Source organism: Brassica oleracea, chromosome C3 (genome assembly GCF_000695525.1).
Source record: "Brassica oleracea var. oleracea cultivar TO1000 chromosome C3, BOL, whole genome shotgun sequence".
In the NCBI taxonomy this organism is placed as follows: domain Eukaryota; kingdom Viridiplantae; phylum Streptophyta; class Magnoliopsida; order Brassicales; family Brassicaceae; genus Brassica; species Brassica oleracea.
In genome coordinates, this window is record NC_027750.1 from 8584951 (window position 1) to 8606294 (window position 21344).

Genomic DNA, 21344 nt, shown 5'->3' on the forward strand with positions numbered 1-21344 from the left:
ATCTTGGTTCGCACATCTCAGCCGTTGACTTGTCCTCTGGCGGAGAAATCCACGATAGCCCCAGCTACACGTGCCGCAGCAGATGACGATGAACAACAACACCTTAAAGGACGAGTCTTTCGTTGATTTATTACCGGAACATGAACTCTACGGCGACGTAGTGCTGCAATAGCCTCTGATTCCGGTGAGTTCTAGTTGAGTTTGTGGTGAACTCGTTGTCGCCTTGTCGGGATAAAGCGGGAGGGAATGATGAGGATGATGTGACCGAAATAAACAGACACGATGTCGTCGTCTCTCCTGCCGTCTCCGAGCTCAAATTGCCGCTGGGAGATTCTCCCCGCCGACGGGAAAGACGCGTTGCAGTTTCGCGTCGTCTTCTGAGGACTCGGAGCTTCATCTCGCCGTTGAGGTAGTGGAAGGTCGCTTCTTTCTCTCCTTCCCTGACCTGCTGGATCGTTGTCGGCGACCGTCGAATGGGACTCAACGGGTCTCAGTTTTTGGCCGGCGACTCCTAAAATCCAAGATAAGTTTTTTTTTTTTTTTAAATTAAAATCCTTTCCATAGATCAAGCATGTATATTATGCTCTAGTCAACGAATTAGAATTTATTAATGAGATATGTAAACTTATCTCTTGGACCGAGTTTCATGAGCACAGATCTTGGCTTTTCCCAAGTTCAAAATGCTTTGAAGATAGTTCTCCTTGTCCCCTCTTTCTAGCGCCAACTGTTTGATCCAAAAATAGTATTTATGCTGAAATGTTTGTTAAATCAATACAATAAAATAATCTAAAAATAAAAAATTAGATTCTTGAGGTTTAGGAGAAATCTTGAAGAATCAAATGAGAAATGAACATCAAAAAGAATTTATAGATCAAAGATTGTATTACAAGAGTGATGAAGTAAATCTAAATCTATAAATTCTTTGTAAGAAGTGTTTAATGTGTCCTTTCTCGTAAGGAGGAGCTCCTTATTTATAGAAAGATATGTCTAGGGTTTTCTAGCCAAATGGGCCTAGTACATTGTCTAATGGGCCTTGAAGGAGGACGTAAATCTACCCCGAACAATTGATATGGGACATTTGTTTTCGAGGAGGTGACTGTTTATTTGGGACACATTTGCTCGTCTTCTTTTTATGTACATGCGTTTGAGATTAAAGTCAATGAGATGTTGTGTTTGGCAAGTAAAACCACTTTGGTTTAAAGGACCCAAGTCACCCAACTGTTGGTTTTTCTCATGTAGAATCCACCAAAGGCTACACCAAATTTTATAGATTCATATACATGCCGGCCGCATTTATAAAATCCATTTATCTTATCATCATTTTTTCTATTTGAACTGAAAAGACTCTTGCCTTGTCGACATTCGGATGTAAAACAATATGGGTTCGGAGGTAAAACAAGATGGACTATATGAGTGAAGACTATTTTTTTTATAAAAAACAATCATTCAAACAAAAGTGTTTCTTCATACAAAAACAAACATTTCAGTGAGAGACATACACCAACCCGTTAATTGAATGAACACAACAGTTGGGGTTTGTTTTGCAATTTTAATAACTTGAGGGTTTAGTTGACATATTCCCGAACAAAAGGGACTGGAACCCGAAATATTGTTTTTCATTTTGTTCAACCCTAAAGCGAGAAAGAAAGAAAGAAAAGACCTTTGTTGCTGCACGGTGGAAGAGTTGGGAGATCTGCAGACATGGCGGACGAAGCAACCCGAACTGTAATTACCTCTCTCTAGAAAGATCTACTTAGATGAGGTCGATTTATTTGGCGATTAATAGTGTAATTTATTAACAGGCTTTTCTAGAGATTCAAGCAAGCATGATCGATCTCACCGGGAAGCTGAAGCAGGTACATATCAATCATCTTCCTTCTTTTATTTATTTATTTGATATTACAAATGTTTGTTCGTTTGAGACAAATGTACAATGCTGGATTTTAGCTAGTTCTTGAATTATGTACGAGTTTGGGAATCGCCTCTTTATATATTTCATTTCATAATTAAAAAGCTTTGTTTGTTTATAACAGCGGTTTGAATTGGATTCATATGGTAATCAAAACTGATATCTATATGTGAATGTGTATATTACGGCTCTTTTAGGTGCAGACTCAGATGCGAAACAAAGAGGGAGACAGAAAACGTGCTTACTTAACCTTGGAGGAGCTACGACCATTGCCTGAAGATACAAACACTTACAAGTCTATAGGTTAATTTGATTCACCACCCCTTCTCTCTGGTTTCATAAGGGAAAGTAGCTTTTTTTCATTTTCGTCTAACTTGTTGTGTTCTGTTTTTTGTTTTTGTTTTTTCAGGAAGAACGTGAGTGGTTTAACTTAATACTCATCCTTCCAACATAGGCTATTGGGAGAAGAAGGCTGATTTAATATAGTTTTGTTGCTTCATTACATGGTTGAACAGGTTTCTTCTAGAGCCCAAGAGTGTACTAGAGGCTGAACAAGAGCAGAAGTTCAAGGATAGCGAAGCTACAATTGCTTCTCTTCAGGTATTAAAATATAAATCTTGTATTTTTCTTGGAGGATTTAAAAGATTCTGATAAGTTGTTGTAAGAGTAAGCATTGAAATGATTGATTAATGTCAGACATCCAAGGAGAACTTGGAGAAGAAGATTGCAGAAGTGGAGAACAGCTTGAAGGAGCTGTTGCAGCAAGAACCTGGCATTGCTCGACAGATTATGTCCATGTCTATGTAACTTCTTTTTCTGTATTTTCCTCAACCCTTGAACAAATGGTACCCACAAATCTGAGTTTGGCTCTGCTTTTATCGGAGAGGATGGATCTATTTCAAGTTTTCTTTATCAGATCAGAGTATTCTAAACTCTCTCTCGTATTGATATTGCAAATGAACTGAGGTGCGTATGCCAGGATGACATAACATTGTGAAGTTAAATATAACCAATACAATTTGTTAGTATACAAATCTTATGGTGTGAGGAGTAAGATGTTAGAATTATGTTTATCACTTTCATGATTCAGCCATAACATACTTCATGTATGAATTTGCATAACCGTATAGTCCGTGTTCAAAGAGCAAATTTTAAACATGCATTCAAATGTAGAAATGGTAATAACCCGAGTAATGTTTTTTTTTTGAATAAACTTAAGCTCACAAATAACAAGCATTTGGAACAATGAAATACACATGAAACCCCAACAAATACATTCATTCATGTACACACTGATTTTAACATTATCTTTTCAAAGAAGTCATGGATCAGAACTTTCTGGGCATCTATCTAAGTACTCACCCTCGGGCTTCTCAACAAAACTTACGATTGATTGACGTAGAGAACGGGTACAAGTCCAGCCATCTTCCCGTCTCTCCCAGGCCGCTTCTTCTTTACCTGTCAGTTTATAAGTTGATCCCAGTTAGGCTTAGTTATTTTTCTTCTTTAAAAAGCTCTAATCCTAGCAAAGACTCGAGCGTTTGTCTTTCTAAACTTACGTAAAACCAGCCATCAACTTCATATTCTATCTCCAATTCCTCTTCTGCCGTCAAGTTTAGCTAAAACACAAACCCAAATGTGTTCAAAAGTTGTTTTTCAGGAACAAGATTACCATATAGACAAGAAAAAATGGATAAAATTGAACAAGGAAGAAGGAAGCTTCGTCTGAATCACATCCATATTCTTAATTTGTTTAACTGCTCCTTTTCAGAACATACTAAAGAATGAAGAAAAACGCAAAAGTTTACCTCATCGTCTCCTCCTGCGGTGAAGTCATAGAGCGCTGTTCCAAATCTTGTACCAGTAGATTTCCTTGGTTCTTCATCATCTGATTCGTAACTTCTAGAACCAGACCCTGCTGCCATTGGGTTCTCAAACGATTCACGACTTTGGGGCTCAGAATATGAGTAAGGCGGAGGAGGCTCTTCTCTAATCTGAAAAGGAGGAAAATGAAGAATAAGGAATCATCAGGTCATGTCAGCGCCACATAAATACATACAAACACAGAAAAAGAATATCAGCTTACCGGGGAACTGTAGCCTTCATATGTTGACTGGTATTTGCTTCCACCCGATTTTCCCTATTTGAGTTTGCGTTTTCATATAAGTTAAAATTAGCTGAGTGTTGGATTGCATCCCATACAGGCACAGATCATTCAAAAGTTCTTATGATGATTCATATATGTAGTTCAAGCTTCTTTTTTATGCTAAACCTATGAACATGCCTTTACCTTTTAAATATGTCCTTTTGTTATAAGTTTTCATTGTAACTCAGACTTAGGAGCTTAAAGACATAATAACTCATCTGAATGATTATATTCTAGCACTATAGCATGTATAACAGCATGAAACTCTATAGCCGATAATTTTCAAAAATAGTATACTAGGGAACAAGGAAGAGTTTGGATGTAGCCTACCGTTGTTTGTGAGGAAGAGGAAGGCTTTGAACTGAACAATGATGGGTAATTCATTCCACCAAAATGAGAGGATATAGAGCTTTCCACTGATCCAGTAGAATCTGGAGACGATGAACCTGACCTCACATCATCTTCCTGTAAATGCAAATGAAAGTATTTATTTAGCATCTCTAAAACTAAGAAATAGTTTATTTCAGTCAACTCGAAGAACGCCTTAAAGATTAATAAAGCTAGTTTATACCTCCTGGTCGTTAGTTTCTAAAAGAGTCTTAGCCCACATGTCATCATAGCCAACTGAAGGTCTAGAGAAGACATTCTCCTCATCAACGTCTGGTGCATCTGTTCCACCTCCAGCAATGAAATCATTGACCTGAAAAGTATTATACAGGTACGAGATTCATTTGGAGACGTAGAAACATAGGTACCATCTATAATGTAATCATGTATGAATGAATACTGAGATAAAGATGGCAACTGACCCTGCTCATAGCTGGGGCGTTGTTTCCGAGTAGACCATCATCACCAAGGTTTGCAGCCCAAGCATTCACCAGATCATCATCCAGACCACTGGAGTTAGACGCAGCAGGGGCAGGCTGAGTGGACTCATATATTAAGTCAGAAATACCAGTAGCAACAACAGTTGGATCGGTTGACCCAGAAGATGCTGTGATATTGTGCTTTGTGCGGTATGTGTCAATGAGCTTTGCACTTCATAGGTTAGGTGTGAAAAAAAAACAAAAGAACATATCAGTGTCTTCATATAGAACGGCAATAGAGACAGAAATGCACCTAATCACATAAACAAAACCAGGGAAAGTGGACACAAGCATTACAGGGGACACAAGCATGTAATGCATACAAGAAAGGTCCACATCAAGATCACCAAACATGAAATTTAAGAATCTGATTTTCTGTTAATTAATAGAGTATATACTTTGATATGGTTCTTGAATTTTGTCAGAATCTGTGAAAAAATGATGCTTCCTTCTTCTTTTATGTCAGGATTGAGGTTATGTTAAACTAGATATACATATGACATAAAAAGCTAACGCAAGAAGTCTATCGGAAACAATACTAAGGGTTTAGTATCCTAAGTAAGTATGATGCACTAGAATGAGTTAACCTTATTAACAAAATGGGTTCAGAACTCAGAATGTACCTTATCGGACCCAGGGGTAAATACTTGGCTCTTGGAATATAGCAAAACAAGGAAACAAAATCTAGCAGCCTCTCGTGTGTTTCGTAGAGCTTTTTCAGCTCCTCGTCCTTCCATTCTTTGTTTGCATTATCGTGATTGCGTATTTCCCTTGTCAAGAAAAATATCATATGTCAACAATAAAATCATATACAGGTTACATACATGCATGAATTACAGGGGAAAAAAGGTCAGGTTTCTTCCTTACTTGATTAATTCGTCTTGTCCTTGATACATTTCATCAAGAACTTTTAACATCGGAGTTATTAGGACCCCAAGTCCTGTACCACTAACTCCTTGGTCTTCCCCATTACTCAGGTGCATTTCAGAAAGTTGAGACTGTACACCACCCTCAGCCAAAGTGTTCAAAAACTCGTATATCTGCAGCCTGAAAGGTTCACCAGATCTAATGGCTATCGTCGTAAGAGCTTGAATTGCAACAATTCGTACCTGTTTATCCCCAGAACATAAACACTTAGGCAGGAAATCCTACAAGTAATACTCATATAGTTTAACAAAATATAGTGGTATACCTCCCAGCTACCACTGAAGGCACACCTCTGGAGGCGAGTTAATGCACCAGCTAGAGTAGGATTGCGAGAACTGGCAGCAGCAACCATTTTATCTGCATCCAACATCATAAGTGCAGTGCCTGGTGGAGTTGCCGATTCCCATGCATATTCTGAAGCGGCGTAATTTGCATTTTCTCCAAGGAACCATACCTGCCACAGTATTCGTTCTAAGTTAGTCTGTTGGAAACCTTACCAAATGCATGTAAACCCTTCTGAGGAATGCTTACAGCGGCTTGCACCAATTTCTGCAGCGCCAGAGCCGACTTTGGATCTGATGCAGAGACCCTATCAATTGATGTCAATCCTGACATGGATCCCGGCTGTGGAGGTGGCAGGTCGAGTACTATCGTCACTGCTTCCAGAGCTGTGTGTTTCCCATCAGGACCAGCTCCAACAAGACATGTCTAGAAGTTGATCAATTAGTAAATCATGTAATACACTACTTGAGATAACATAAATTGTCTAACACGCTGAAATTTTGAAACAGGAAGATCATAGTTTACAACAAACAGATTAAGTAAATTAAAATAACTTTAAGATGCCGTTAGCGAGAAGAGAATACCTTCCAGAGCAGTTGTAAGACATCAGCGTCAATTTTCCCTGGAACTTTGGTAGCAAAAATTCTGGCAATTTCGAGAAGAATAACAGCCATATCTGGAGTTGCCTGTGAAACACAAATAAATAAAGTTAACTAGAGAAAAAAACCGTTCACATTTGACTCTTCAACGAATTTGTTTAAGTTTGCTTCAGTTTCACAGATGAAATCTGTCATAAGTTCCTAGGTGTAGGAATTTTTCTGCCAATCCCTCTTGTTAAAAAACTAATAAATTCAAGATTCCCAACAAAAAACAATCTACTTAAATTATTGACAAGAAAATAAAGCTACTAAAACTTCTAAGCTGTATAGCATAATCCAATTACAGCTTGTCACACTTTTCCAAGTGAATATAGTACAGAAGGACAAAAGTGCTAACTACTAGTACATCATAAATGTTCTAATAGGATTCCAGGTCTAATCTTCAACAGAGAATAACAATTTTCCAAGTCTCCATTGCAAAAGAAGAAGATATCGTACTTACCTTAAAACGGGCATGCAAAGTAAGCAAAACATCATTAACTAGAGATGCAGGCCAGGCAGGATCGGAAAGCTCCGAGGCAATAATTGACTTCAATTCATCCAACGATTCATGCGGACTTTGCATCCATATCAATGCTTTGACAACCATTCCCCGGACATACACGCACTCACATGCTACTGTTGTTCGAACCACCTCCATTAATGAAGCCAGTAAACTTGCGATTGTCTCATTGCGACCAGGCCCTGCGGAAATAGATGATGTTCTCCGTATTCCTGCAATAGTCCAACAATTAAAATGACTAAAATAAGGGTATAACAACAGAGGATAAAAGGTAAATACAAAGTGATACAGGACATGTTACAACTCAAAAGATGATAAGAAACCCTCCATATTCATATAAGTAAATGAAAATCAAGGCGATAGGAAGAACATGTTCCTTTGTTTAGCTCTAAAAAGAAGGCTGGTAAACCACCATATCATTTTATTACAGTACTGAATACACTAACATTTCTAGTTTCGTGAAGATTCGAGGTAGAACAAAACAGTCAGATAATAATATTGATGTACCATCAGAGCTTAGATGCAATGACTTAACTTACATTTTTAGTTAGTGACTTTGAACAGTATTGAACCAATTGAATTCAACAAAATTCTAAAAATGACGAAAGCTTGCATGAACTTTGACACTCCATGTAAATTTAGAAAGATATTTGTGCATCTGTTACGCATCTAACTAAACAAGTCTACCAACTAATAGAAGCAGTGGTTTCAGACTTTAAAGGAAGGCTCTATCACTACGATCTAACTTAGGGTAACTGGGATTTACTGTGGTTACTCACAACTTTGTCTCTTTAGTCTCTAACTACATAGTGTCTGAGAGAGTTGGGGAAGGGTTTATATAGAGATATTGGTGGTTTGTAAGAGGAAGTGGGAGGAGCTCCACTATCACAATCTTCAGGGCTTTGTAGTTTCAGTTCTACCAGCTATAAAAATAGTTTTCCGTAATTCTGTTTGTGACAAAAACATGATTTTACTTCATGTGAATTTCTGTTTGTAAGAAAGATTGATAATGTACCTTCTGGGTGAGAACTGTCATTTGTTTCAGCATCATCCAGAGCGTCAGAAAATGCATTTACATGAACTGATTCATCAATGTCCTCTAGTCCCATAGCAAACGCTGCAGCCCTGCTCTTTCCCATTTCTTGCACAACCCTTGCTGCTGCATGAAGTACAGGTCTTGAGAAACTGCGAAATGAGCTCTCTAACCTGAAAGGACAGGATCAATTGGTGAAGTTCTTTGACAGAAAACAGAATCATTACAATTTAAAGCAACATTCTAGCGAAGAAAGGGAATCCATAAGATCTACAATTCTAAATAGAGTCTTCCATCGAGCTAGGCTACCTTCTCATTACAAGCTTAATAAGGGGCTGTGGGCGCTTGGCTTTATTAGATTTATCCTTGGATGTCGCTTCAGGCAGCTTCAGGATCTCCCTGGTCAAGCGGTACCACCCACTAGCACGCTCATCCATCCTAAATGATGAAGTAAATTTTGGTCATTCAAGACCAAGAAAGAATGAATCAACAGAAAGCAAAGTCATAGAACCCATGCCTTTCGGTGTTATCGTATTTTCCCAGAATGCACAAAATTGCCTCATAGCATACCCTTTCGCTTGGATCTAGGAGGAGCTGATAGAGAATTGAGTTGAACTGGGCTCTAATATCAGGCCTCTCTGTGGGAAATTGGAAAGGAAACTACCAACTTGTAAATAACAGCTAACGAGGACATGCAGTAGTGAGAGAAAGAGCTTGATAGGCTTACCATCTAACGCTCGAGCTCTGGATATACCGTGACACAACCTAGCCAGGGCAACCCTAGCAAGCACATCATGCAAATGTAGGATATCTTGCAAGGCCCCTAATTTGGTGCATCCAAGAAAGGTATATCAACTAACCCAAATTTGTAACCTTCTTGAATGATTATATAAAGAGGAGTTGGCTTGTCATTAATATCGAGATACATCTCATAAGAAAATAAATTCGTAGAATGCATTAAGAACTCGTGTTCCAGAGACTTCTTTATAATCAAACAAGCAAACATAAAATCAACCATAAACAAATGAATGTTAAGAGACTAGGCCTGTAAATCATACCTGCGGGAGACGCAAGCTTTTCTGCAGCAAAGATCAAGAGACATGTCAAATTTTGAATGACAAACATGCGTCTACACAGATATAGAATGGCAAAAAAATTAAAATTGAAGGCTGAATTAGCTGAATAAATTATATACCTAATGTCATTGCAACTGTATAGGGGTCTCTTGCTGCTAATTCAGCTAGTATTTCCAGCGAATGCCTCACCGCAACAGGATCAGCAAATGAAACACTGCAAATAGTGTGGATACCAGGCTAAGTTTTCAATCCATGCATAACTAAAAAAAACAGTTGCTTCTGTGAAGATTTGAAAAACCACCTAAACTATAATATTTCAATAGTCTTATCACTTCAATAGAAGGTAGAAGAACAGAAAAAAGTCTTACCCCTGGGCTGCACGGTGCAGAAAAACTGGATTTCCTGGATCAAGAGGAAGTCTTCTTAGTGCACTCATAGCAGCATATTGCAAGTTACTCCGAATGATCGACTAGCAAAAAAGGAGACAGAACGCTCAAGTTAATGAAAAAGAAAACTATGAAATGCAGGAAATATGACTTATTAGAACCCTTAAGCCTTTTACTGGAGGAACCTAAGAGTTGAGAAAGATACCTCCTTATCACCCCCTTTTGTCCCAAAGACGCCTTTCTTTCGTTTATGCGGAACGTCAGCAACCTGAAAGCGACATGAAATATAATCAGTGCTTCTGCATGGAACTGGGAAGTAATCCTTAAACTGAACCACTTGACAGATAAGAAAAACAATAAGAATGCAACTAAGCCAGACTCACGGAATATAAGCAAAGCATCTTGTTAAACAATAGAGAGCATTAGTAGTAGGACAAACCTTATCAAGCAAGCCAAATACGATCTCATACAATTTTGACAAAAGCTCAGAATTTTCTGACGGTGAATATGTCAGAGCTTTTAAAGCTTGCAGTCGTCGAGCATGAACTGAGAACAACAAATGCAAACGTTAGAAAATCATCTCCAGTTACATCACAGAAGGAAAGTTGCAAGGGAATGCTACAAGTGCTGTCATTATTTCTAATCGTCTCCATCAAAAGAAGATTATAAGGCTACACGGATATTCATTAAGAAGGATTAACAAGCAATACCATTATAAGATAACTCAGATTAGGAGAGTCCTCTCGGTTCTAGTAAAAACAACATTTCAACCCTAAGGCAGAATTTTATACATATACAAGAAAACACTAAGCTTGAAACCAAACCAACGGCTAAGTGAAACTCACATTCAACTTCAGAATTAGAAGCTTCCGATGTTAGCTGATTCACTATCCGAGGTACAACATCAGCTCTTGTGACTCCTCCACCAGCATCAATATCTGCTAGAGCATCCCAGTTAGGAGTGGGGATACCACCCCCTGGACTCAGGCCCGTGTCGGACAAAATTCTAGCTAAGTAATAATAGACATAGCGTAGCACATTCCGGTCTTCACATTGCTGATTAAGCTGTATCAATCACAAGAAGAAAAGAATGCTAAAACCCTGATGTTTCTATTAGATAGATAAGTTTTCAAAACCAAACCATTAAAGATTCATGTAACATTAATGTGTAAAAAGAAGTCCAACCGAATGAATCATTTTTAGATGCTCCATTACAAAGTTAAAAAACAAATGATACCAGCATCAACCGCTACATACCATAAGAAGAGATGGGGCCAGAGAAGGATCAACGGAGTTGTAGACAGCAAGCTTAGGGAACACGTGATTCACTAATTGTTTCTGGGAGCTTTTCTATTCACTCGAACGAAAAGAAGAAACATTCAGATACAATTTTCACCAGAAGAAGAGGAGTGTTTAGAAGACAGAGCAAAAGCTGAAACCTGATCCAAGGTGGCAGCTAACTCGTGAATGCTCCTTGCAAGTTGTGTATATGAAACTGGCTGTGAAAGTCATTTCCAACATACAAAACCGTGTTAAATTACATCCAAGATAGAAGTAGATCTTATTCCTCAAGCTATTCGCAGTTCTATTCCTCCTATTAACAGTGTTCAAATCTATACTCACAATCAAATATGATAACAATTCCCACAGTTTTACGCACACTGAACAATACAATCCAACAATTGGCACACAATGTTCAATGAAAAGATATCGAAACGAGAGAGAGAAAGAGAAGCAGCAGCACCTTCTTTCTCTGTCTCTGCCTTTGAGGCATGATATTGGCCTTAACAGGATTCAGCGCAGCTTTGGCAACAGAGATAGTATCGCTCTGGATCTGCATCAACGTCGCTCTCTTCGATTTCTTCTCTCCCAGCGTCGTCTTCGTCGACATTGGCTGGTGCATACTCGAAGCTGCCGATGCGGCAGCGGGAGACGGCGTGGAAGATGAGGACGAAGAAGAGGTAGATTGTGCAGGAACAGGGGTTGGATCCGCCGAGATCAGATCCATCAGCGTCTTCCCAGACGATTCCTGTAAAGAAAAAAAGAAGAAGAAATGGAATTGAGGTGATTTGGATTCGAATCTTGGAACGGTGAAGCTTAGAAGAGATACGGTTGAGATCCGGCGATGCTTACCGCCATAGCTAGTGACGGATCAGTGACGGGCGATGGAGAGAGATCGTGTGATGTGCGAACAATACTTCCCACCAGTTTCCTCCCTGCGACGATCTTCGAGCTGAGGGCGGAAGCGAAAATAATAAATAAATGTTGGGACTATTTTGTAATTTACAGTTTAAAATCGAAACGTCGTCGTTTGGTGTAACACTGGTTTGAAACTCGGTAACGTTTGTGGGCCCTAATATCTCTCGTGGACTAGATTTGGGCCTAAACCATGCTTTATTAATTCCTTTTTCTTAGCATGGCTCGAGAATACATTGGTATGTTGATCTCAACCGTTGAAGACGATATCATATCTTGACGGTCACGATCAACTGTCTACGCTAAGCGGGGATGCACTGGATTGTGCCCCGATATTTGAAATTCAAAAAGTTAGAAAAGGAAGGCCCAATTTAAGAATTAGGGGGAAGAGCTTAGTGGTCCCGGTAACGCCTAATCTCTCTTGTCATCATCATCTTCGACCTTTTACATCTTCCAACGGCTATATTCCTCTCCTCTCTCTCACTCCGATCTAGGTTTTCAAATTGTTTCTCTGTTTCGAAAATTAATACGCCAGTCGAAGAGTTTATCAAATCGATCTTCTTCCAATTGATCAGTTCTTGAAAGTATCCGATAAATCCCCGGTTTCCAGGCAAGTATTTGAGAACCCTTACTTCCCAATCTTTCATCCATTAAATTTGAATTTTTGTCAAACTCGATTCGGAATCCCAATGCGTATTTCTTCAATTAGCTTATAGAGATGTCTTTTACGATAGCGAAATTTTCTCAGTTTTATTTTTGGAAATGACATAATTAGGGTTTCCTTTTTCAATCTCTGAGCAGGAGAAGAAGAAGCATTTCGAAATGGCAAGTGTGAAAAAAGATCCGATGCTTCAAGTAGAGTCAACATGTGGATCTCTCCTTTACGAACTTCAGGTGGGTGATTTGATTAAAAAGTCTCTGTCTTTCATATCGTAACTTCTTTTTTTTTTTTGGTTATCTGAAGTTGGTATGATTTGTTTACTTCAAATCAGATTATTTGGGATGAAGTTGGAGAAACTGAGACTGATAGAGATAAGATGTTGCTTGAGCTTGAACGTGAGTGCCTGGAAGTCTACAGAAGAAAAGTTGACCAAGCTAATCGTTGTAGAGCTCAGTTAAGACAAGCTATTGCTGATGCTCAAGCACAACTAGCTGCCATCTGTTCCGCACTGGGGGAGCGTCCTGTGCATATGAGACAGGTGAGTGTGTGACTAGGATAGAAAGTTGTTGATTTTATTGAAGAAGCTTACTCCATGTTAACCTTCTTTATGTATGTCTTAAGTCTGATCAAAGCGTTGGGAGCTTGAAACAAGAGCTTGGGACGATTCTTCCTGAACTTGAAGAGATGCAGAAGAGGCAAACCGAGAGAAGAAGCCAGTTCATGGTTGTCCTTGAAGAGATAGAGAGTATCACTAATGATATCAAAGGTCAAGGAGAACATGCTCAATCGAAACCACTCGTCGATGAGACTGACTTGTCTATGAGAAAGCTTGAAGAGTTACACTGCCATCTGCAAGCACTTCAGAAGGAGAAGGTGAAATTTCAGTTGAACTTTGCCTCCTTTTTTTGGTTATCTGTTTATTTACTCTTTGTGGTGCTGTTTCCCTCAGAGTGATCGAGTTGAGACGATTCGGAAGCACCTGTGTACTCTATATTCTCACTGTTCAGTACTTGGAATGGACTTCAACGAGGTTGTTAACAAAGTTAATTCCACATTAACTGATCCAGAGGGACCAAGAAGTTTAAGTGATCATACGATTAAGAACTTGGATGCTGCAGTTCAAAAGCTGAGGAAGGTTAAGATACAGAGAATGCAGAAGGTAAATGACATAGTTACATTGCGACTTATGTTGGATTTTTTTCTTTGTTCTTGTTGCTCATAGTTGCTTATTCAATTGATTAAAGCTTCAAGATCTAGCAACAACCATGTTGGAGCTCTGGAATTTGATGGATACTCCCATAGAAGAGCAGCAAGAGTATCAGCATATCACCTGCAACATAGCTGCATCAGAGCATGAAATAACTCAAGCCAATAGTCTCTCTGAAGACTTCATTAAATACGTAAGCTATGGTGAACTTTTCATGGTTACATTTGTTCTATGACCAAGCTAAGTTATTGTAAGCTTTTTGATGTGCATGTCTAAGCCTTAACATTACTTCCGTTGCCGTATCCAGGTTGAAGCAGAGGTTGCCCGATTGGACGAGGTAAAGGCAAGCAAAATGAAAGAACTTGTTCTGAAGAAAAGATCAGAGCTAGAAGACATATGTAGGAAAACCCACATGTTACCTGTGTCAGACAGTGCTATAGATCAGACTATTGTGGCCATAGAATCTGGTATTGTGGATGCCACATTGGTCCTTGAGCATCTTGAGCAACACATTTCTAAGATCAAAGAGGAAGCTTTAAGCAGAAAGGAGATACTTGAAAAGGTTGAGAAGTGGTTATCTGCTTGCGATGAAGAAAGTTGGCTTGAAGAATACAACAGGGTTAGAGTCCGAATCACAGAAACCTTTGTAATGTCACAAAGCTCGTTATACTTTCTGATACTTCAGTTTTTTTTTTCACTCTACAGGATGATAACCGTTACAATGCTGGACGAGGAGCTCATCTTACTCTCAAGCGTGCTGAGAAAGCTCGTAATCTTGTTAACAAACTTCCAGGTAAGTTACTCTTTGTTAACAAATATATAACAAATGCTTATGCTCTGAAAAGATTGTGAGAGTAGTATCTTTTTATGTTCATTCATTCAGGAATGGTTGAAGCACTAGCCTCGAAGACTATAGTTTGGGAACAAGAGAAGGGAATTGAATTTCTCTATGATGGTGTATGACTTCTCGATAAAATCTCTATTGGTTTCAAGGCACTTTGGTCTATTATATCATCGCTGACCATTCTTAATCCTCTTTTTCCGTGTGTAGATTCGTCTACTCTCCATGCTCGAGGAGTATAACTTACTCAGGCAGGAAAGAGAAGAAGAACACCGGCGCCAACGGGTAAGTACTTTCTCTTATTCCCATCAGAAACTTTTTGGCCAGTGTAATCTTCCTAATGTAACTCTATGTGATGTTACTGTTTTCTACATGTTAAAAGGATCATAAGAAACTCCAAGGACAGCTCATAGCAGAACAAGAGGCGCTTTACGGGTCAAAACCGAGCCCATCAAAACCTCTTGGTGGTAAAAAGGCTCCAAGAATGTCAACCGGTGGTGCAGCAACCAACCGAAGACTCTCCTTAGGAGCAGGGATGCATCAGACTCCTAAGCCTAACAAGAAAGCAGATCAGCGCCAGATTGATGGAGCTTTATCAACTGGTAACTAATGAACTGTAACTAATATAGAATCATTGGGTTGAGTAGTTTCTCTTAATTGCATTGATGAATGAAATATTTTATTCTCCTGCAGGAAGAAGAGGGCTTGATGTTGCTGGACTTCCCTCAAGGAAACAGTCAATGAATCCATGCGAACAGCTGCAATCTCCACTAGTGCGCAAACCATTCTCACCCCTTCCTACCACGGTGGTTGCATCAAAGGCTAACATAGCAACGCCGCAGCAACTTCTTCCAACCCCGAAAAGCAACGCAGTGAATGAGATATCGGCATTTGCAACTCCCGTCAAGAACAACAACAGTGTAAGGAACTTGGAAGAAGAGAAGTTGATGATGATGCAAACACCAAAGAATGTAGCAGCGATGATTCCTATCCCATCTACACCAGCAACAATCTCTGTCCCGATGCAAACTGCAGCGACACCATTCAACAATGCAAGATTGCTTCCAGAAAAGGTTGAAGTTGTTGAGTACTCCTTTGAGGAACGAAGACTCGCTTTCATGCTACAGTCCGAGTCTTTGATCCACGTCTGATTTTCATTCTGTCTTTATTTTTTGTGTAAAACTCAAATTGATTGTTCTTTGGTTTGTTAAAAGGTCAATTATATGATTGGCTTTTTCTTTAAGCAACCGTTTTCACATGTGTAAGGTTTCTTGGAGACTAACAAGAAAAGTTGTTTCTCAGTCCAAAGAATAGACACAAAGTGATAACTGAACAAAGCTCTGAGTCTGATGGATCTTCTTCATTTGTGGTCTAAGGCTGCTCTCTGGACACTTTACAGGAGAATAAAACTCAAAAATGTTGAGTTTTAGATGTAAAATCTAGAAGAAAACGCTCCAAAAATAGCGCAAGAAGTGATTAGCAGAGATAAGTCCTTTTATTCTATTTTATAGATGGATCAAAGAACTGTCAAGTTTGATGAGAAGCAACTCATCAAGAGATTGATTTGTCTCTATAGACCCAATTGCAAATCCAGAAGTATAGATGACATTGAGTTAGCTGATTCAAGAGGTTTTATAGCCTCGGCCAGAAGCTTGGACTATCAAGCAGAGTATGTATGAGCACCGAAAGAGACAGGGAGATAGTGAAGAGATATATGTTCTCTTTGATTCCCAAACTATAATTAACTTGATAATACAAAGGTGAAGAGAACACTGAGTTTTCTAATATTCTAGCTATATGAAATATGTTTGATTATATTTAGATTTGCAAATCAAGTGGCAGATCTGATAACTAAACGTTTTTCTCTACACGAACTTGAATTCTTTTTGTCTCAGATTAATAAGTTTGATGAAAAAAAAAAAACTTTTCAAATTCATTTTAACCATTTGTCAAAGTATGTGCTTGATTTCTGTACCCTAAAAGCTGAAATGCATCATTATGTTTTGGAACCATACCACGCAGGACAGGAGTCACATTGACTCACGTACCACACCTAATGGCAAGGACAAGAGCTGCAAGAACAGAGATATCGTAGCTGACAATTGGATTGGTTATAGTCAAAGTGGGTAGACTGGAAAAAGAAATTATCCCTCCGTTTCACAATATATGATGTTTTAACTCATTATATATATATTAAAAAATCTATTTAAAAAAAAAAAAAATTTACAGATATAATTTAAAAATTATTTAACTAATTAAAAAAATAACTGCAAAATCTAATTAGTTACACAATTTTCAATAAAATTAAAAATAATATAAATATATCAAAACTTCATCTATTTTGAAACAACAAACATTTTCTAAAACATCAACTATTATGAAACGGAATGAGCACATATTATAAAATGGCATATGACTCGAACCCAAGAAAAGACTCAAATCTTTTTCTTTCTCTATTTTAATACTATTCAAATCTCAAAAACCAAGTCCAACTGTATATAATTAAAAATTTCCCCCCTACTCATTATATTAAATTAATTTAGCTTTAGCTGTATCCCAAATTCCAAGACTGTTAAAGAGTGGCGTGTAACTCTTTTTGAAAATTTTCTAATTAACCCCATTATTACAATTGTTTTTGAATTTACACTTTTCTTGTCTCTCTCTCTCTCTCATTTTTTCTCCCATTTTTAATTTATAATATCAAAATGTAATAATGTAATAAAATATCCGCTCATCTTATTTATTTATTTTTATTATTTATCTTCCCATTTTCTTTCTCAAAACCCTAATTTCTCACATCTGTAAAAGAAATTTCTCCATAAACTTAACCCACCCCATAGAAGAAAGGAGACAAAAAAAAATTCCAATTTCATTTGTGCAGGTAATTAAGAATGTTTTAGAAGAAATTCAAGTGAAATTAAGGTTCTGCCATGGAAGCTCTGATCTTCCTCTTCACTTAATTTGAACTTCCATCTTTTGCTTTTGTTTTCTTTTTGCTCTTGTGAATCTTACGTTCTCTGGATCTCTTTTTCTATTGTCTGTACTTTAAAAGTCTTTTTTGTCTCAGAAGCTCGTACCTGTCGTGGTCAGCAAGATTCAAGTGTCTTACTTCTTCTCCTTTTATCTCTCCCTCCTTACAGAATCTTCAGATGGAGGAGAGAGGAGGAACCAGCAACATCATAACCAGTTTTGGTCTGAAACAACACGTAGCTCCTCCTCCTCCTAGTGGTGGTGGTGTCTACCAAATGGACCCACCACGGTCCGGAAACCCTAACCCTTTTCCGGCGGGACTACCCAACACCACCGCCGCCGCATCTGCATCCGCCGTGGCGGCTAAAGCTACTGAGAATGCTGCTCCTCCTTTCAGCTTAACAATGCCGGTGGAGAATTCTTCTGCTGAGCTGGCGAAGAAGAAGAGAGGGAGACCGAGAAAGTATAACCCCGACGGCTCACTGGCCGTGACTCTTTCTCCGATGCCACTCTCCTCCTCCGTTCCTTTGTCGACGGGGTTTGCTTCTCAGAAACGAGGAAGAGGGCGTGGGAGAGGAAGAGGACGAGGTCGAGGACGCGTGGAGCAGCCTCCCAACAACAACAGTTGGGTCAAGAATCCTCAAATGTTCGAATTCCAAAACAGTTCTCCTGGTAATATCTATATATCTCATTTCTATTCTGTTAAATGAATCTTTGTAGTACACTTTAGAATCAATACGCTGCGTTTAATGGAACTTAATCTAGTTGCTTAAGGGTTTTAACTGTTTGGTTAGATTTCGAATTCATACCTTAATTGTTATTCTTGATTTGTTTTGTAGTTGTAGGAACTGCAGCAGATGTTGTTACTAGTGCAAGTTTTACGCCTTATGTGCTCACAGTAAATGCCGGCGAGGTATGTATTATGATTTTTTACTGAATGTTTGTTAGGAAAAATATAAATTTTCCGACCTTAATATGAAAATATTATCACTGTGATGTTGATTCACTAAGATTTGTGAATCTTATTTTTATTTTTTTTTTGGTTACAATGGGTTGATACTAGGATGTGACGATGAAGATAATGACTTTTTCTCAACAAGAAGGCTCTCGTGCTATCTGCATTCTTTCCGCAAACGGTCCCATTTCAAATGTTACACTTCGTCAATCTACCACTTCTGGTGGTACTCTCACTTATGAGGTCTGCTCTCTCTTTTTCTCTCTTTTAGATTCATTTTAAATATTTTTTCTTTTTTAAACTAAATTATAACAATTTGTGTTGGATCAGGGACATTTTGAGATTCTTTCTTTGACGGGTTCGTTTATACCAAGCGAGAGTGGAGGAACCCGAAGCAGAGCTGGAGGGATGAGTGTGTCTCTCGCTGGACCTGATGGTCGTGTCTTTGGTGGTGGTCTCGCTGGTCTCTTTATAGCCGCTGGTCCTGTTCAGGTAAACTTATAGAACATGAGGGACTCTTGATCCTTCTAATGGACTATATTTTTAAAGCATTTTCTGTTTATTTCAGGTAATGGTAGGGACTTTTGTTGCGGGGGGTCAAGAGGAATCGCAGCAACAGCAGCAGATGAAGAAACAAAGAGGAGAAAGGCTCGGGATCCCGACTACAACACAAGCTTCTAACATCTCATTCGGTGGTGGCTCGGCGGAAGATCCAAAGGCTAGATACAACGGGCTCAACAAGCCTGTTGTTATTCAGCCACCACCCGTGTCCGCACCACCTATGTCGTTTTCGCATGAGCCGAGCACTAACGCAGCCCAAGGGTACTACAGAAACAACACGGCTGACCATATAAGGGATCTCTTCTCTTCTCTCCCAGGAGAGGATGACGAAGAAGATGAGGAGAACTTAGAAGGTGAAGATGGTGAAGAGTTTGGAGTCCATACTGAATCTGACACCGAGGTTCCAAGTTGATGGTTATTGAGTGAGTGAATCCGAACAACATCGATCGTGATCTTGAGGTCTTTAGAGTCTAATGGGTTTTTATTTTTCTTGAAGATTTTAGTTGTCTTATTTAAACAGAGATATCTCTCACTAAAGAGTTAGGGTTTATTAGAGGATATGTAATATCTTTAGGGTTCTTTTGACTTGGCTACCCCAAGTGGTGGTTGTAGAATTGCGAAACTTATGTGTGCTCTCTGTCATTCAGTTCACTCTTTAATGACTTTCATTTTGACAATCAGGTGACTTTTATTAGTTTGTCTTACAGAATCATGTCTGCATTATAACTAACTGATTTATAAACATGTATTTTTCTCATTTGAGTTTATAATTTGGGTGAACAAAAAAAAAGTTTATAGTTTGGTGAACGAGCAAAATTCGAGACTCAAGGCACCAAAGAACCCATTAATGTAAAGAGTGGATAGGCGATTAGTTCAGCCGAACCGAACTAATAACTGAAATGATTTTGAAATGTTGTTTGTCAGTTAGCCTTAATAACCGAACCAGAATCAAAAACCAAAAATCTCTTTTGCTAAAATATGCATGTATACTCTAGACTTGTGATCTATATATCCAAAATAAGTTAAGAGGTGCACTCATATTTGTTTTGCTAAGCAAGTGAATAAATATATTTTGTATGTTGCTTTACCAAAAGTTGATTAAGCTCAAATATATATAGTTTAGACAATGATGAGTCGGATTAATTTACAGAAGTATCAATTTTCAAGTAAACAATTGTAAAGTTGGATACTGTCTTTAGTTGTCAAGCGTTTTAATATGATCTGTATAAATCAATCTGGTCTAGGAAATCATATCTTATTTTTCGGATTGATTCATCTGTTAACTTTGCTTCTTTTTTATTGACATTTGATGAAGTAGAAAGATGCTTTTTCCCTTCTCTATCTAACAAACCTTAATATAAATTGCAGTTTCCGCCAACCAAACTAAACTACATCAGTCCAAATTTATTGCGACTCATAGATAATGCTTTTTTTTTATTTTTCTAATCCATTTTTTTTTGTTGTATGTATGAGCCTAAGCATAGTCTGATTTTATTTTATTGGATAACACTATGGCTGCACTTTGTTCACTCAAATCCTTTTTGAATCGGATCAGGAAATATATGATATGCTTTCTGCCTTGATTCTATGTGTTGGCATCAACGTCATTTTGCCTTTCTCCTTTAAAACTTTGTTCTATAGCAAAATATTTCTTTACACAATTTCAAATTTAAACCCGATAGTTTACCCCAAAAAAACTGATATGCTTTAATCTAGTTTCGATAGATAAAAATTTAATTAATTTGAATTTCTTACATCAAACACGTATATTATTGTTGATTTGGTTCAACTAAGCAACCTTCATGAATTTGTCAACTTGATAATAGCCCTTTTCATATCTTTTATTCGGGCTGTGAATAACTATTTGGTACTCAGCATGTATCTACTATTTGCTCCATACTCGGTTTGAAAAAGTAAGCATCTGCTATTGTTAAATCAGATAACAAATATTTACAAGTACAAATCAAACATTAACTCTCATTATTTTTGTAATTACTTAATCCGTTTACTTAGTACTTATTATGATATAAATAAATATACTTAATATTTAAATAGATGTTGCGAACATTTATGTCTTTATAAACAAAACTCTAAATGTTGACATTTGTGTTTCCATAAACAAAACTCAACAGAAATTTGTAATTAAAATTGAAATTACATTGAATTT

General features: G+C 38.1%; 4 protein-coding genes across 9 annotated transcripts; 3 read left to right on the forward strand and 1 right to left on the reverse strand.

Moving 5' to 3' along the window:
• The first annotated feature begins 1618 nt into the window (after window positions 1-1618).
• On the forward strand, window positions 1619-2829 carry LOC106335019 (probable prefoldin subunit 1). The gene is made up of 6 exons (XM_013773431.1): window positions 1619-1725; window positions 1803-1856; window positions 2107-2212; window positions 2319-2325; window positions 2425-2509; window positions 2606-2829. The coding sequence occupies exons 1-6, from the start codon at window positions 1702-1704 to the stop codon at window positions 2714-2716; spliced, it is 387 nt and encodes a 128-aa protein (XP_013628885.1). The 5' UTR covers window positions 1619-1701; the 3' UTR covers window positions 2717-2829.
• A 252-nt stretch (window positions 2830-3081) lies between these two features.
• LOC106335018 lies at window positions 3082-12021 on the reverse strand. Its single transcript, XM_013773430.1, has 27 exons — window positions 11920-12021; window positions 11531-11815; window positions 11226-11285; window positions 11044-11136; window positions 10632-10851; window positions 10226-10332; window positions 9992-10054; window positions 9769-9869; window positions 9520-9614; window positions 9383-9403; window positions 9052-9147; window positions 8842-8962; window positions 8634-8762; window positions 8307-8497; window positions 7232-7503; window positions 6715-6816; window positions 6380-6556; window positions 6114-6302; window positions 5789-6030; window positions 5545-5691; window positions 4865-5093; window positions 4627-4755; window positions 4386-4520; window positions 3996-4049; window positions 3718-3903; window positions 3469-3528; window positions 3082-3367 (listed from the first exon to the last, which is right to left on the reverse strand). The coding sequence occupies exons 1-27, from the start codon at window positions 11923-11925 to the stop codon at window positions 3293-3295; spliced, it is 3585 nt and encodes a 1194-aa protein (XP_013628884.1). The 5' UTR covers window positions 11926-12021; the 3' UTR covers window positions 3082-3292.
• Window positions 12022-12374: 353 nt separating this feature from the next.
• LOC106328940 (65-kDa microtubule-associated protein 3) lies at window positions 12375-15949 on the forward strand. The gene is made up of 12 exons (XM_013767487.1): window positions 12375-12592; window positions 12784-12876; window positions 12975-13181; window positions 13265-13516; window positions 13593-13802; window positions 13888-14043; window positions 14158-14469; window positions 14556-14643; window positions 14734-14807; window positions 14902-14976; window positions 15074-15293; window positions 15385-15949. Exons 2-12 carry the CDS (start codon window positions 12805-12807, stop codon window positions 15840-15842), a joined length of 2124 nt encoding a protein of 707 aa, XP_013622941.1. The 5' UTR covers window positions 12375-12592; window positions 12784-12804; the 3' UTR covers window positions 15843-15949.
• Window positions 15950-17461: 1512 nt separating this feature from the next.
• LOC106328740 (AT-hook motif nuclear-localized protein 4-like) lies at window positions 17462-19857 on the forward strand. Of its 6 annotated transcripts, none has more exons than XM_013767242.1 (6): window positions 17462-17613; window positions 17832-18333; window positions 18501-18574; window positions 18725-18859; window positions 18947-19108; window positions 19185-19857. In XM_013767242.1, exons 2-6 carry the CDS (start codon window positions 17841-17843, stop codon window positions 19587-19589), a joined length of 1269 nt encoding a protein of 422 aa, XP_013622696.1. In that variant the 5' UTR covers window positions 17462-17613; window positions 17832-17840; the 3' UTR covers window positions 19590-19857. The 6 variants fall into 6 exon arrangements, with proteins under 6 accessions (XP_013622696.1, XP_013622697.1, XP_013622695.1 ...); XM_013767243.1 differs by having other exon boundaries at window positions 17468-17572; XM_013767241.1 differs by having other exon boundaries at window positions 17476-17572; window positions 17759-18333.
• Window positions 19858-21344: the final 1487 nt, after the last annotated feature.